Source organism: Marmota marmota, unplaced genomic scaffold (genome assembly GCF_001458135.2).
Source record: "Marmota marmota marmota unplaced genomic scaffold, marMar, whole genome shotgun sequence".
In the NCBI taxonomy this organism is placed as follows: domain Eukaryota; kingdom Metazoa; phylum Chordata; class Mammalia; order Rodentia; family Sciuridae; genus Marmota; species Marmota marmota.
Window position 1 is genome coordinate 30,494,632 of NW_026000229.1, and position 16,811 is coordinate 30,511,442.

General features: G+C 35.9%; 2 protein-coding genes across 2 annotated transcripts in view; one reads left to right on the forward strand and one right to left on the reverse strand.

The window, feature by feature from the left end:
* The window catches only part of Shc4 (SHC adaptor protein 4), a 133,381-nt gene that overhangs the window by 67,419 nt on the left and 49,151 nt on the right, over nucleotides 1-16,811 (forward strand). Inside the window, exons 5-6 of the mRNA XM_015480686.2 lie at nucleotides 8,303-8,356; nucleotides 13,511-13,562. Of these exons, the coding sequence (XP_015336172.1) occupies nucleotides 8,303-8,356; nucleotides 13,511-13,562 (106 nt within the window). The remainder of the gene's footprint in view (nucleotides 1-8,302; nucleotides 8,357-13,510; nucleotides 13,563-16,811) is intronic.
* On the reverse strand, nucleotides 3,392-5,104 carry Eid1 (EP300 interacting inhibitor of differentiation 1). Its single transcript, XM_015480687.2, has one exon. It carries the CDS (start codon nucleotides 5,021-5,023, stop codon nucleotides 4,448-4,450), a length of 576 nt encoding a protein of 191 aa, XP_015336173.1. The 5' UTR covers nucleotides 5,024-5,104; the 3' UTR covers nucleotides 3,392-4,447.

Sequence of the window (16,811 nt, forward strand, 5' to 3'; positions counted from 1 at the left end):
GCATGAGAAAAGGATTTATTAATTAAATCTTTAAAGAAAGCTCTCCCTGGAAGTTCTAAGATAAATAAATAAAAAGAAATGCTAATGCCTCCCCACTCTTCTCAGCTTCTAAAGATACACTATGGAATGAAAACATAAAGAGGTTCAAGTTTATGGATATATGAATAGAAGATAATACCTATTGTTTAGGTGGCTCCATTTATCTTCAGTCACTGAGATCATTAAGAATATAAACATTTACTCCTAGAAGATGTTTCATAGTGCTTCAGAAGCAGAAAATAAAATTGTATTAAACATGTAATGTTTAAACAACTACCATATTTGGGGGTGAGAAAATACATTTTGGAAAGGCAAGTTATATGAGTTTATATATTCCTTGTTTTAAAATTTAAGCAACAGACTTTATTTTTTGTTTTTGTTTTTGGTATCAGGGGATTGCACCTTTGTACTCAACCACTGAGCCACATCCCCAGCCCTTTTTTGAAAAAATTTAGAGACAGGGTCTTCCTGAGTTGGTAAGTGCCTCACTATGTTGCTGAGGCTGGCTTTGAACTCTCAATCCTCCTGCCTCAGCCTCTTGAGCCGTTGGGATTACAGGCATGAGCCAACCACATCTGACAAGCAACAGTCTTTCTTGACATACTTTAATACAGTAGTTCTTTCTGCCTTATCTGTGGGGGATAGTTCCAAGCTCCCAGTGCATGCCTGAAACCCCAGTGCAAACCAAACCCTATATATACTGTTTTGTTCTTAAGGTAGATCATAGCAACCTCAGAATAGGATTTTTTCTTTCTTTATTAAGTCAAAGACTTTCAACTTTTCACTTAAAGGAAGCACTATATGAATTCTCTTTGGCATATCCAAATTGCCTATCTTACTACTATTTTGTTTGTGGCATTAAGTAAAAGAAGGATTATTTGCACCAAGATACCATGATAGTGGATTCACTGATAATGAAAGGGCTAAGTTACTGTGGGGCAGGTAATGTATACAATGTGGATATGCTGGGTAAAGGATGATTGAGGTCCTGTATGGGATCAAGCAGGATAGCATGAAATTTCATCATGCTAATCAGAATGGTGTGCAGTAAAATTTTGAAAGACTTATTTCTAGAATTTTCCAGAAATTTTCAGACTGCAGTTGACCACAAGTAACGTAACTGAGGAAAGTGAAACTATAAATAAAGGAGACTATAATATTTTAGGACCTTAAACAAAAATGTGAGTCTCAGTAGTTCCCACTCCCATCAATTCTTGATTCATTTCTAAAACTGTCACTAACTCTAATAGCTATTAAATTGAGAAGAGTAATAAACAGATTTTTTTTAAAGGTCATTGAGAAATAGATATATCATTTAGTCTCTACGAGAAAAAACAACTGCAAATATCTAGAGGGCAGCCAGGCAATGCAAACTGTCTGGGCACAAGAAAAAAATAGGGGTGCAAGCATAATGATAAATGGTGAGTGCTACTTGCCACTATAATGGGGAGATGACACTGGAGAACCTGGCAAACAGAACACCTTTCCTAAAGGTGAATCAGATGTGTTTTGCAACAGAGGACTATTTAAGGGCTGGCATATATCCCACTTTGGGGAAAATAAAAATTGAAAACCTGTGTTTTTAGCTGCTATCTCTGAATTGAGATATTGGTCTTTCACTAAATTATTAGCATGAGCCAAACAAAATAGACCTGGGTGAGCCAATGTGGGACATCTGATGTAAGGAAACATAATACATATAGGGACACACATACACACAATCTGGAAAATAGACAATCCCAATCACACTCTGTATGTTTAAACTCCATTAAATTCTCTAATCTCACCCCAAATCCCCTCCCCCTTGCAAAATCAGAATACCCCAAAACTCCCTTCTTTTTTCCACTATATGAAGATATATATATGTGTGTGTGTGTGTGTGTGTATAATATATATACACATATATATACATATATATCTTTTGTATGTGTATTTTATACATACATATAGATGCATTTAATCCTCACAATTTGTAAGGCACATCCAATTACTATTTTCAGTTTAGGACCCAACCAGAGAGATGAATTTACTGTTACTGAAGTAATTTAGTGGAGCCCAAATTTGAATCAGGCAGTCTGGTTCCATTTTGCGACCTTAACATTAAATATATATATATTTATTTATTTCCAGTAAATATGAACAACTATTTCAGTGGTCTCAGCTTGTGTGTTACTGAGGATTGAAGCCAGGGGCACCTTACCAGAGCAACATCCCCAGTTGTATTTTTCATTTTGGGACAGTTTACTAGTTGCTGAGGCTAGTTTCTAATTTGGAATCCTTCGTCCTCAGTTTCCTGAAGTCACTGGGATTACAGGCTTGTGCTACTGTTCTTGGTTCTTTTTAAGAGCAACAAACCATCAGTTTCAGAGCCTAGGTCTTTCTCCCCAAGATGAACCTACAAATGCAACAGGAAGCCTGGTGTCCTGGCACATGTCCAGAATCCCAGCAGCTCTGGGGGCTAAGACAGGAAGATTATGAGTTCAAAGCCAGGCTCAGCAGGTGCGAGGTGCCAAGCAACTCAGTGAGATCCTATCTAAAAATAAAATACAAAATAGGGCTGGGGATGTGGCTCAGTGGTTTAATGCCCCAGTTCAATCCCCAGTAACCCCCCCCCCCAAAAAAAAAAGCAACAGGGAGTAGTTCCCTGCATCCCCATCCCTTGCTCTGTACTCAGTCCCAGAAACAATTTCAACTTGTTTGTAGATTCTTTTTTGCGCCTGTCTTACTTATTGTGTTTATTGTACACTGGCATCCCTCCACCCCAAGTCCCAGACTCATCTGACTGTAGCTACAAGTTAGATGAGAAATTAATGGAAGACCCAAGGTACTGGGGAGGCAGTAGGATTAAGGACCAACATTTACCTCTTTTCTGTCTTTCCTCCATCTTTCCCTTCCCTTTCTACCAAGCCAATGTTTGATCTTATTATCCTTGTCAGTCCTCTATTTTATTGGACTCCCCCACACCAAAAGACAGGATGGCTATAAAGTAAGGATATGAGTGGTCCTATTACACTGAATCTGTATTTAACTGCCATCTGTGGAACCCTTTTATTGTTCATGGTAAGACGTGCTGGTATACTCATATTGCTTGGCATAGCCTTCTGACAACTTACTTGCATGGAACTTCTGGCTTTTGATAACCATGCAACATGCTCATTGATGACAGGTTTCCTTAGGTAGGCAAAATTTTATAGGTAGTAATTGTTTTATTTCCAGAAATTAATTTGTAAATTTGCAGGTGGATAATTTCCTCTTAAAATACTGGCTGTTTAAACCACAAAGTGGGTGTAGTGATACATACAATAAAAAGTAGTGTACAAAGTACATATGCAATACTAATAGCCAAACAAAATACACAGAACAACAAATTTTATTATCTCCAATGCTGGTGCATAAGGAATAATAAGTTTAATTAGAGGAGGAGACAGAGGGAAACTTCAGATACTGAGGTGAATTTCTGAGCAGGTTTAAAACCTTCAAAGGTTGACAGCATAATTAATGTCCATACAGTCTTTTTAAAGTAGAGGGCTTTCCTTTCACTTGACAATTTTCACCAACAGTTGTTACAATACCAAGTTCAACTAAGTCTTTCACCTGTCAAGTTAAACGAAAATCAGCAAGCAAAACAAAACTTCCCTAGTATATAAGGGTATTAGAAATAATTTTTCTTTTTGGTACTTTCACATACATTTCAATGTCAAAATTTGAAACTTTGTAAAAAGACATTTTTACTTTAAAAATCATGTCAATAGATTTTCCTGAATTAATAGATCACGGTTTTATAAATGATCAAAATACACATACAAAATTTCAGATGCTCTTGGAAACACATTTTAAGATATAGTATATGTGATACATATATTTTAATTCACTTATCCTTTCGTAAATGAATACTCAATTCATCTTACACTCCAAATTTAGCCTTTGATAACCATGACTTGGCTAGATCACGAAGTAGAATTTTGAGTTTCTCAACAGGTTTTTCAGTCCAAATAACTTGTATGTTTTTTTGTTTTTCCCCTCTTAGAATTCGTATCAGTGGGCTCCTGTATTGGCAGTTTGTCTTGGTCATGATTTACTCTTGTAAAACCTTCTTTACAGACTAGATGTCTTCCCCAGTGGAAGGAAAATAATCTTGATCAATAACAAAGTCAAAGCCATAGGTGTTTCAGGACATTCTTGGAAAACAGATTTCAACAGTCTTAAGACCCCTTTTCTTTCATGATTCTTTGTCTTTTCACAACTGTGCAATCACTGTCCTATTGTCCTGTATTCTGAAAAACAAAAAACAATTTTTTTCCCCCCGAATCAAGTTTTTCATTGCCACAGAACGATTTGGAATGAACCCAAAGAACAGCGGAAAGTTGGGTCTCTCCTCAAGTAGTTTCCTCCTCTTATCTGCATTAAACTACTCTCTGTCAATAATCTCATCACAACCGAGTTCTTCGGTTAGACGATTGACCACCATAAGTGAAAAAAGCTCTTCGATAAAAGCTAACTGATCAAACGGGGTCTTCTCATAATGCATCTGAAACCCGCCATCCAGGGCTGCCTCCCGTGCTCGGGACGTTCTCAGAAACATCTTGTTGGCTTCTTCAAGGGCGGCTGACACTCTGTAGCCAGCACCACTCAGCTGCTCCTCTTCGGGATAGTCGTAGTCGTCCTCCCAGTCATCAAATTCCTCGCCCTCATCCTCGCTCTCGAAGTCTGGGCCCGCGATCTGGCCCGGCTGTTCCCCAGGGTTGGGCCGGTTAGCCAGGCCGCGTTTCCCCTTTGGCGCCGCCATTGGCTGGGCCTCCTCCGCCTCCATTGGGCCTTCCTCCTCGAGCTGTGGCGGGGCCCCATTGCGGGAGGGGCTCAGGGATGGCTCCCGGTTCCCGCTGCCTACCTCCATCTGCGGAAGGTCACCCTCGCCAGGCATCACATCCATCTGTAGGTCATTGCACTCTTCATACAGCTCGGACAGCTCTGCCATTTCCGACATTGTTGAAACCGCTCAGTCTCCTGCAAAGCGCTTTCGGCAAAATAAGAGATGCGCGGACGAGCGATTGTGCGCGTGCGCAAACGCTGCGCGCTTGCGTAATCTCTTGCGCACGCGCGTTGCCCCAACGCCGAAGCACGATCGGCGCGCAAGTGGGGTGGGGGACGCTCGCGTTCCTCGGGGAATGTTAGCTGGGTGGGTTTTGATTTGACCGTTTCAACTCTGCCTTGAGACTGTATCCAAGAGCATCACGTAGTACTTCAGCTTATGATGCTGTGAACTGTAAAATACGTGGCCTCCGTAGCAGCACTTCAGACTCCCATCCCACTCCCTCCCTCTCCCTCCCCCTGGCAGTCGCATCAAGCTTTTAGTTTACCTTTAATCCATGCTCAAATGACTTGTGAATCCACGTCTCCAGGCCAGACAATATCCGCAACCACTGGGCAACATATTAACAAATGACCCAGGCTGCTTTTTAAATTTTTGTTATTTAAAAAAGTTAAATTCGCAAATAACGCTATTTTCTTTAAAAATTGTGAAGAAATGCTTGGTTCTATATCTTTTTCCAGGAGCTGACTTTCTACGATTATCAATTTGGTGTTTATTTTTTAAGAACCCCCCTCCCCGCCAACACACACTTATTTTGTATTTACATGAATCTCCATGTAACTTGTAGGAAAAAAAGGAGGTTTTGCGATTTTTTGTATGTATTTTAACCCGTCTTCCATTTAAAGGGAAAATAAGCCTCAACAATGTCATAAAGATTTAACATTTTGCTTTTTTTTCTCATTTATGTAAATATACTGTAGTTGATCTTATCAGGGACGGATAATTTATGTGTGTGGTTTTTTTTTTTTTTTTGATGTTATAAACAACGGATAAATGAACATCTACATGTGCCAATGTTTTTCTAGAATAAATACCTAGAAGTGGAAATGTGGAATCGTAGGGTATGTATATGTCATTTTAAATATGTCAAATTGCTCTCTGAAGTTTCTCCACAAATTTAAGTTTAGCTACCTTCGTTTGAGACTATCCACAACCTTTGCACACTTGATATTGTTGGACTTCAAGATTTTATCAACTTAATGGTGGTATCTCGTCTTATTGTTCATGACATTATTTTATCTTAGAAGTTGGTTATCTTTCAGTATGATTCATTGAACATTTGTATTCCTTCTGTGAATTAACTGATCTTATTTGGGGTTTCTTTCATTTTCTTACTAAATCATGAGAATTCCTTATAAATTCTGCATGTGAATACTCTCTTTTTTCATTTTAGAAGTACATTCTGTGACTCTTGTTGGTCTTGTTTAAGGGTCTTGTATAAACAGTTTTAAATTTAATCTTTATGTAATCAAATTTAAGTTTTTTTTCTTTTTCTTCCTGACTTTTATATGTCAGTAATGCGGTCTTGCTTTCTGATAAGGAAAATCTTGTTTTTGTTCTTTAAAAAATTGCCTTTAAAAAATTAGCTCTTCTTGCACATTTATTCTTCCTTTGAATATTAGAAGCAGCCCGAGTATGTCTTTTTATACTATATCTGCTATCTGATGAGGGAAATTTTGTGTACTTGTTATTTTTAAATTGCTTTAGCTGTTTTTCCACATTTATTCTTCCATATTAATTTAGAAGCAGCTTGAGAAGTTCTATTAATGACATTGGTAGCATTTTTATTAGAATTAGATGGAATTTATAGCTTAATATAAGGGAAGAAAATTGACCTTTGTTATCTTTTCATCTATAAGATGATATGTATCTTTCTATTTATTCAAATCTTATACTCTTCAATAGAGTTTCTAAAAAGATTTACATGATTCTTATTAGTTTTATACTTAAGTATACCTTTTAAAAATGTTCCTCCCATTTTGCCCCCTGGATACAGTGTCTAATCAACTGTTGTTGATACATGATATTGACATTGATCTTTGTATATTGATTTTGTTTTACTGAAATATATAGAAAAGCAAATAAATAATGTATGTAATTCATCACAAAATGAACATATGTGTGTAATCACTACCCAGATCATTTGTACCATCCCAGTAAAATCACTTTACCCCCTTCCTGTGCTTCAGAAATAGCCACTGTCCTGACTGCATACACAATAAGATAATTTTGCCTGGTTTTGAACTTAAATAAATTATATTATGCAGTATATATTCTTTGTGTTTGGCTTCTTTTGTTTAACAGACACATCATTGCTAAGTAGTAGTCTGTTGTTTGAATATCATAGGGATCATCATTGGAATTTTTTCCAGTTTAGAGCTATTTTAAACAGGGAATTTATTATCTTTCTTGAGGTTATCTTTTGTTGCACATATTTACTCAGTTCTGTTGGATATATGTGTAGGAGTAGAATAGATTGGTTATATATATGTAATTTTAATTCTGTCACTCAGTTCTGAAAACAGGATTAGTCATTAGTCTATAGTTGGTATTTTAATGAAACTTTAAACCTGTGTAACAAATAATCTCTGCAAATTGGTTATTTATTATACTAAGAATGCCAAACCAGCAAACAAACAGAATCTCAAGTAAAAGAGACAATCTTCTTGACTAATTAATGCAATTTACATGTTGAGTCTTACTTGACTTACTGGCAATCTTAATGTTCTTAGTGCATATCCACTTGATGGTAAATGACTGAAACCAAATTCAAACTATGCAAAAAACAATAAATAGAAACAAAAATATAAATGAAAGGGAGAAAATATATTGGTTAATGTGATGGAACAAATGTTTCCACCAGACTTTTTTCTATCTCTGATTTTCTCCAGATGGAAAATTTGGACTCCAGCAGGCTTTTCCCATGTGGTAGCAAAAGATGATCCCCAGAAACTTTGGGCTTACACCGTCCTTAATGGCAGAGAGAGATGCATTTTCTCTTATCAGCCATCTCATTTCCTTTCAGAAAACATTGATTGGTTTTGCTATGTCTGATTGGATATACCTGAATCTTGTTCATCTAGGTAGGGAGGGGCAGTGAGATGGGCATGTCAAAACCACCTGACTCTAATGGTTTGAATTAGATTATTTGGGAGAGGAGTTGTGTGGTTCAGTGGCAGAACATGTGTTTAACATATGCAAGGTCTTGAGTTCAATTCCTAGTATCAAAAAGCAATAAAAAATGGATTATTATGGAATATGGTAGGGTGTTTTCCAAAAGAATGCTAAGAAGGTAAAAAACAGAATGGATACATGTATATCCATTACTGTTAGACTATACATAACTAGGAATAATAATTTATAGTATTATATATGTTTGTTTATGTTTTTCAGATTATTGCAAATCATCATATGCAATCAATTTCATTTGCTTCTGGAGGGGATCCTGTAAGTATGGCTTCATAAGTTATTTTTACAAGTTAAAAGAACTTTCTTGTAAAGCCTATCAGTCACTATATGTCTTTTCCAATACCTTTTTATATTTTGAATAGCTACATGTAACAAGTAATACAAATTTGGCTTGGGCAAAATATTTTCTGTTACAGAATATAAAAATATTTGGATTAGTAGATGAGCTAACAGTACTTCATTGTATTATTAGCCATGAAGTTGTCATCTGGTAAGCTTCTTGTTGATAGCATCCAAGACTATGAAAAGCAAGTATGTCTATTTGTGTTGCCAATCTGCTCTCAGAATTCTTCTCAACACAAAGTTCTAGGCAGGCTACTAATTAACTGGACTTGGTATATGTGAAGCCTATTTGCCATCCTGGCCATCAACTAAGGCTTAATCTAGAATGGTTTTGCAAAAACCCATGGAGAAAAACCTTAGCTGGTCAGAGAACTTATAATTATGTTCTATCAAGAAACCATGTAGGTGTTGTTTAGTATATAACTCAAGCATTGTTGAAATCACTCAATCTTCAAACCTCCCTGGAATGCCATTAGTGACTGAGACAAAAGACAAAAGACATGATAATAGTTGTGTGTGCGTGTGTGTGTGTGTGTGTGTGTGTGAGAGAGAGAGAGAGAGAGAGAGAGAGGGAGAAAGAATAAATGGATGATTGAATACAAGCTAGACATGTATTCTATATGCGTACATGTATATGTTTATGTATTTGTCTCTATTTTTAAAAGATTAGTAAGGAAATCATATTAAAATAAAATGTATATAGAAAATTAAAAAAAAAAAGAAACCATGTAGGGCTGGGGATATAGCTCAGTCGGTAGAGTGCTTGCCTCACATGCACAAGGCCCTGGGTTCAATCCCTAGCAACACACACACACACACACACACACAAATGTGGGGCTCATTTCCTACAAATTATGCTTAATTCTCTCTCCAAGCCTACTTTGTGGATTGGAGTGTCATTCCTTCACTCCCTCCTGCACTGTTACTGGACCTAGAGTCTTTGAATAGGGGCATTGAAGTTATGGAGTATGTGACTGAACAAGGAACAAACCTTTAAACAAATGTTTAAACTGAAAACATTTGGAAGGTTAAAACAGCGCAAAGTATTACCTAAATAATGAACATTGATAACATCCAGAAAACTAATGGAGAATACAAATAGACAACAAATACTTTGCAGAGGAGATAATACATTCTGGGTGGGTAAGAATATAGTATTATTAAATATTATATCTTTGAGAAATGAGCCAATTAAATGCAGTTTAACAGTTGATTTTTATTTATCCATTCCATTCAGTTTCTTACCTCTCCCTTTTTATTTAAACCAGAGATTGAAGCCAGGGCACTTAACCACTGAGCCACATCCCAAGCTCTTTTTATTTGTTTTGAGACAGTCTTGCTAAGTTGCTTTGGGCCTCGATAAGTTGCTGAGGCTGGCTTTGAACTGGTTATCCTCCTGCCTCAGCCTCCTGAGCTTCTGGGATTACACACAGGTGCCACCACACCTGGCTCAGTTTCTCGCTTTTAACTGAGGAATAAAACTTAGAGTCATATATGATGAGCCATAAAACCTGGAAACCCAAGATAGCTATGAAAGGGTAGTTAAAAAATAAAACAATACCTAAATATGTCAGATATTATCACTTCAATATTTTGAATTTGTTTAAACTCTGTGATAGATATGTAAAGTTTGGAAGTTACTGTAGGTAGATCATTGATTGATTTACTGGTTACTGAAGTATTTGAGCAGGTTCTTCCACTTCGTTGTTTATGTAACATTCTTTTGTGTAAAGTATATAGCTAAGTGCCATTTAAATTAATCCATTAAAAAATATTCAGAATTACTTTTCTTCGCTTTGGCTACCAGTGACTCAAAAGTATTTAAGCATATAAACCAAGACAGTCTGCCTTCGAATTTCTTTGAAGCATATAAAAGAAAAACAGCCTTTATAAGATTATTATTTATTTGTTTATTATTTTTTTAGATATGCAATTTTTCCTTTTAGGCTTCACTGCTTCCTTACTTTTGGGTGCATTTATTTTCAAATGACTATATTAATTCCATGATGATACCAAATATAAATGAACCAAATTTTAAGAGCTCCCCCCACCACCCTGCCAGATGCCATGGGTGGCTAATTATTAGCAAACAGAGGGCATGCAAGATGGCTGGTGCTTCACAGCTGCTATGTGAGCCCAGAAGTAGCTCTGGACTTTGATTTACCCAGCCTTTTAATCTATCCTCAGAAATGACATGAAGGGTTGTACAACAGAGATGGCTCAGTGAATCCAAACTGAAAACCACCAGCATGAGCTCCTTTCTTTAACCTATTATAGCTTGGTCATCCATGAAGGAACTCATACTTTTCTTGTGTCTTGTGTTCTGTAAGTGTAATGTGAAAAATAACTATTAGTGTTTGGTCTAATATACCCTTTTCAAGTTTTAAGGGTTGCTATCATTTTAGGATTAGTGTGTAAACCCTCATTTATACTCAGGTGTGCCCTGCATGATTTCTGTTCTTGTTCTCCAGAATCTTAAGGCTTTTCATCTATTCTGTATGTGCCTTTGTTCTTTAGTTCTTTTTTTAAGTATATTTGTTAGTTATTTATGGATCTTAAATTTATTTATTTATTTATATGTGGTGCTGAGAATTAACCCCAGTGCCTTACATATGCTGGGCAAGTGCTCTACCACTCAGCCACAACCCCAGCCCTTCTTTACTTCTTTAAATTCACCAAAGCACTGTCTGTACCAAAAACAAACAGCAAAAAATCTCTAGCACACTGTGAAAAAACGTGTACCTGTTGAATTGAGTGGAATCCTTATGCTCTCTGTGGCTGTAGAGAAAGCTTATTGATTCAGATTTAAATAGTAATATGGATCCATCCTAAGCATCAGCACTAACAAACCCCCACTGAAGTTTTACCCTTATGTCTCAGAGACAGTGTGGTGTAGTGCGAGGTGTTGGAATCAGGTTACTTGATTTATTTAACCTAAGGTTCAGGGTCCTTGGCCATATGATTGGGAATGATCCCTATTGCCTCACAGTGTTGCAAAACTTCAGTGAAATGATATGTAAAATGCTAGCACAGTGCCTGGCACATAGTCACAAAGGTAACTATTACTGACACATGTCCATAATTGTTTTAGGATTCTCAGAGCTAACTGGGTCCAAGAGGTAGGAAGCTGAGTTATACTTATAACTCAGCTTATAACCCTGTGGTCTAACATAGCCATTTTCTTTCTACCAGATTTTCTCCAAGTTTCAAAAATACTGAGTGTTCTTCCTTGCCTGTGGCCTTTGTTCACTCTTATATTTTCTGTCCTCCAAAAAAAGGTTTATTTTCCTTCTATCAGCTCTGAATGGAAATGCTTCTAAGCCTTATGTGCTTTCTACATTTAAAAAATGCATTGCGAGTATGTCAAAAATTAAATACATTTTAAAATATTTTCTGTGCTATTTGTGTTATTCTTTTGAACATTCTTCAAATTCTCCTAGATGTTTGTGCTCACAGGATTTTAAAGTTATTACAATGTTGAGGACTGTTTTGAAGATGAGGAAAACTGAGGTCTGGAGAGGTCCCATGACCTCTTTTCCATCAATTGCACCAGACAACATTGCTGGCATCGTGCCACTTCTTCAACTTAATGAGAGTGTCTTCAGCAGTTTTTATTCTTCTAAGTTAATATAAAACAAAGCTCATATATACAACCTCATTTACTTAGAATATATTTCAAATCTTTTTTTTCTTTTTGCATGAGAAATTTATTTAGGTGTATGTTATTTTTAAAAATAACCCAAGACAAGTTATGCTGACCCTGCTATCTACTTCCTGTATGAATCACTGTGAGTTATTAAGTGATTGTCCTTGAGGGCATTACAAACATGGATTTTTATTTCCTGCCAGTTGATTACATCTTTCCTCTAGAGAGTCATACTTTTAATCTGCAAAGGGCATTGTACGTATTTTTTTTCCAAGAATAGAGATAACAAAAAGCATCTTTAATTATTAAAAACTTACCATTCATCAGGTTACTGTTTTCAGTAAAAGCTGGAATTGTGAAGTAGCTTTTTCTGTGTGTTTATTTTTACAGTTGGTAGCACATGTCTTTTTGAACTTAAGTTTTTCATGCGTTCTCTTTTTTTAAAAAAGATTTTTGTCTATGTATTGATCAAATAAATATATTGTATTCTTGTTTTATTATTCCTTAAGTGTTAGCTTCATACATGCAAGCTAACAGACACAAAACTCAACATGTCTTTTAATCTGTTTATTTTCTGATGTACATCATATCTATTTGGACAACAGAGAAATCACAATGCTACATCCTCATTTATGACACCTTTGTGATTGAATAATCCCTAATATTTCAATTTTCAACATAGGAGTTATAGCACCCAGATATTTTCAATGAATATGTCCTAACATAACACCTATCTGAATTCTTTTTTTATTCTTAATGACATAATCTGCCTCTAAATTTTTAATCTTCAAGTTCTTTCCCCAAGGGACAGAGAATATGGGCTCCATAATTGTTAAATTGTGTAGTATATATTGTAGTCCCTCCTGCAATGCTTTTTTTTCTTGAAATAAAAACATTCATATTTAAGTCCTTGCTTCAGTATCATGTCCTAAATGTACTCTTATCTTTTGATGGTACAATTCATTAACTTAAAATGTAATCCTTTTTTTTTTTCACTGTTGAACTTTGAAGTTTAATGATGGGCCTTATGTAACCATAAACAATGAGCTAAAAGTTGAGTCCAGATGCAGTTATATCTAGATGTGCAGGCACTTCAAATATATGTATGCAGCATATCATTTAAATAACGTAGAAAAACTGTTATGGTGTTCTTCACATGATATAGAAGAGGACATACAATTTAATAGCGTTTTTTCTTTGAATATATTTTGTCCATTTTTCTTCATGTTGTATATATATATATATATGTCAAATTGCTTATATTGTCCAATATTCTTTTCCTTTCCACATACAGTACATGCCTAAAATCAATCTATAATCTATACAATAATAGGCTATTATATCTATTTTTCTCTAAAATAAAAAATTATTTCTTAAAAAAATGTTTCCCATTAAAATGTAATCTTTTCCCCCCTTTTTTATAGGATACTACAGACTATGTTGCCTATGTAGCTAAAGACCCAGTTAATCAACGAGGTAAGGAAAGCATTTTCTAGATTTTGTTGAGAGCTGTTATATACCATCTTTAAAAAGTAAAAGGCAGTTATTTTTAATATGCAGAGTTATGAGTATCACTAGAGTGCTATATTGTATTTTAGAAATATTATGTATTTAAGTTGGAAATAAATAACTTTGCTAGCAAAGTAGAAAAAAATATGTAGGTAGGATTTAAATCTTTGTCACTGAGAGATCCACAAACTAAAAATTTAAACTATAACTAAAACCATAAACTATGTGTATACTCAAAAGGGAAGCTGTTTTGGTTATGATTGCATGAGCTGGATGCATGTCCCCAGTGGGCAAGTAAAATACATATAAGACCCAAGCCATTGAAGTTATCAGCCTGCATTGGCATTGATGTGTGTGTGTGTGCGCGTGTGCGTGTGTGTGTGTGTGTGTGTAAGTGCATGTGTGTATATGTGCATGTGTGTTGAGCCTGTGTACTTGCTATTCAGGAGTCTGGAATGTCACTTTTATTTTTCATAAAGAGACCTTTGACTGATAGTACCTCCTACTTCCAGTAGCACATCTTACTCTGGTGCATTATAACACTTTATTTCTCTTCTTAACACCCATATTTTTATTATCTTATTTACTCATGGCACTTGTTTATATGCTATGAGGCTAAAATTCTTATGAGGGCAGAAATCTATTTCTCTTACTCATTCTTGTTCCCAAGTACTCATCACAATGCCTAGTATATAGGTGATGCACAAAAACTGTTTTGTTGATTGAGCGAATGGAAGAGTTGATTGGATCTCTCATTCTGGGACTTTATCGAGGTTGCTTAAGAAACTCATTATCCAGCCATACTGTGGTTTAAGGGCCTGAAGTTCCTCATGTAGTTGGACATTGCTGGACAGATGTGGTTAGCATTGTTTCTCATTCCTAACTCTAGGACATTTAGCCTCCTCTTAGAGATGAGATTAGGTCAGTTCTCCTCCTTAACTAAAACCTATTAGTTAAGGAACCTTTGCCACCCCAGGAATGGAGTTTGCTCCAAACCACGTAGTAAGTGAATATGGAATAGGATTTGGAAATTTTTTAACAGAGCTCTAAGTCACAGTGGTGGAAATACATATGGCATGCTAGGGGGCAAATGAGTAGAATATACTAAACTACAGAATGTATGTGAAAGAAGAAAAAAAAAAACAAAGTCTAAGAAGTATCCAGAGGGCATAAAGAAAAGAGCTAATATATAGGGACTTAATCCTGTGAAGAAATGGGTAGATGTGCTGTTTGTTAAAGCAGAGCTTTATAAAGAATGGTTTGGCAACAGGCTGAATTAGGTGAATTCAAGGAAAAACTTGAAGCAGGGAGATCCATTTGGAAGTAATTATGATTGTCAGAAGTGAAATGATGAGAATCAGCTGCTGGCACAGAACTTGACACACAGTAGATGTTCAGTAAATGCTTGCCAAAAGAACATGGCAAAAAATGAAGAGGAAAGAAATAGACGAAAAACACTACAAAATATTCCATTACAATCAAACCACACTAAGGTAAATAATGAAGAATGGTTAATGGTCAAAGGGTGGGCAGAAGAGACAGGAACAATATGGTGTAGTAACAGCATGGCAAAGGATTCCAGCAAAGAACAACTTCTTTTAATCCTGCCTAGAGAATAATGGCTTGTTATATTTATATTTGGAAAGACCTCTGAACAAGAAGCTTTTTTTTCTCTTTTCCTAACATGAAAAGAACAGGATGAAAGGAAAAAAAATATGTCAGGAAACATAGATGTGTAGTAACTTTGCCACCAGTCACTGAATTTATCTGGACATGTTATTGCTCTTAAGTGGTGAGGCAATCAAGAGTCATAGTTGGTTGCTGAGAATAATGGCCATGAAAAATGAATCCATGTGCTTTCAGATCCCTTCTCTTGCTTAAGTGAAACAGGCAGAGAAAATCATGCAGCACATTCACTTAGAAAGCTCCCATAGAGCCTGAGTAGTATATCAGAGATGAGATGCATGAAAGGGATCTATAGGGATCCTGGCATGTGGATTATGAGAAGGCATTCATGAGAACTCTTGAGTGAGGTCATCGATGGGCTTTGAGAAACAGCCTCAACAGAGCTTTCAGTTTTTCTTTCAGCCATTAGCCTATATATATATGAAATAAGATCAATGTTGGGATAAGCAAGACTGGGTTAGAATAATAATTTTTCCACCATTTCATTATATAATATTAGGCAGATCATCACATCTTCAAACCTCGACTTTTTAATTGTGAAAGTGGGAATAATAGCGACTACCACCTGGTGTTGTTGAGATGAATAACTGAGATAACATTATGGACAAAGCATAATTTTATTTCCTCCTTCATCTCATCTTTGTTTCTTCTTTAGGAAAACAGGCCTCTATTTAGAAGTTAGGATATTTTTCTTAGATTTGAAAGTTAATTGTCTCCCCATCACTTGTTTCTTGTTTTCCTGTCCCCTCACCCGCTCTCTTACTTATCTTGTTAAAAAAGACCCATGAGAAGCTACTGTGTTCTTAATTTACCTCTGCTTGCACACTAATCTAATGTTAAATCTTTCCCCCTCATTTAAGCCCCTGGATTCATGGTATCTGCAAAGAGATAGTGACACAGCTTTTGAGGCCACAAATAATTATTAGGTATCAGTTGCAGGTCACTAGAAGCCATCAAAGATTGTGAATTTTATACAAATTATATGGCTTCTGTCATTCTACTGAGGTTATAATATAATTTTTTGGCAGTTTTATCTGTAAAGTGATATTGGAGGGCAGAAAACCAGTCTGGAGTTTGTGAGTCCAATTCCAGGGATATCTCATTAGTTCTAAACTGCCTTGGAGAAGCAAGGGACAGTTTTTTAAAAATTTAATTTTTTATTGGTGCATTATAATTATATATAATGGTAGGATTTATTATTGGATATATAAATGGACACAATATAACAATTTGGTCAATATACTTCTCTAATATTTCCCCTTTTCCATCCCTCCTCCTTCCCCAAGGTCACCTTCCTCTACTCTACTGGTCTCCCTTCACTTTTCATAGGACTCCCACCACTCCTGCCCTTTTATTTTCCTTTTTCCTCTTTAGTTTCCACATAAAGAAAGCATACAGCCCTTGTTTATGAGTTTGGTTTATCTTGCTTAACATAATATTCACAGGTTTGTCTATTTCTCTGCAAATAGACATAATTTTATGTTTCTCTGTCACTAAATAAAACATCATATTATATATATACTGTCTCTT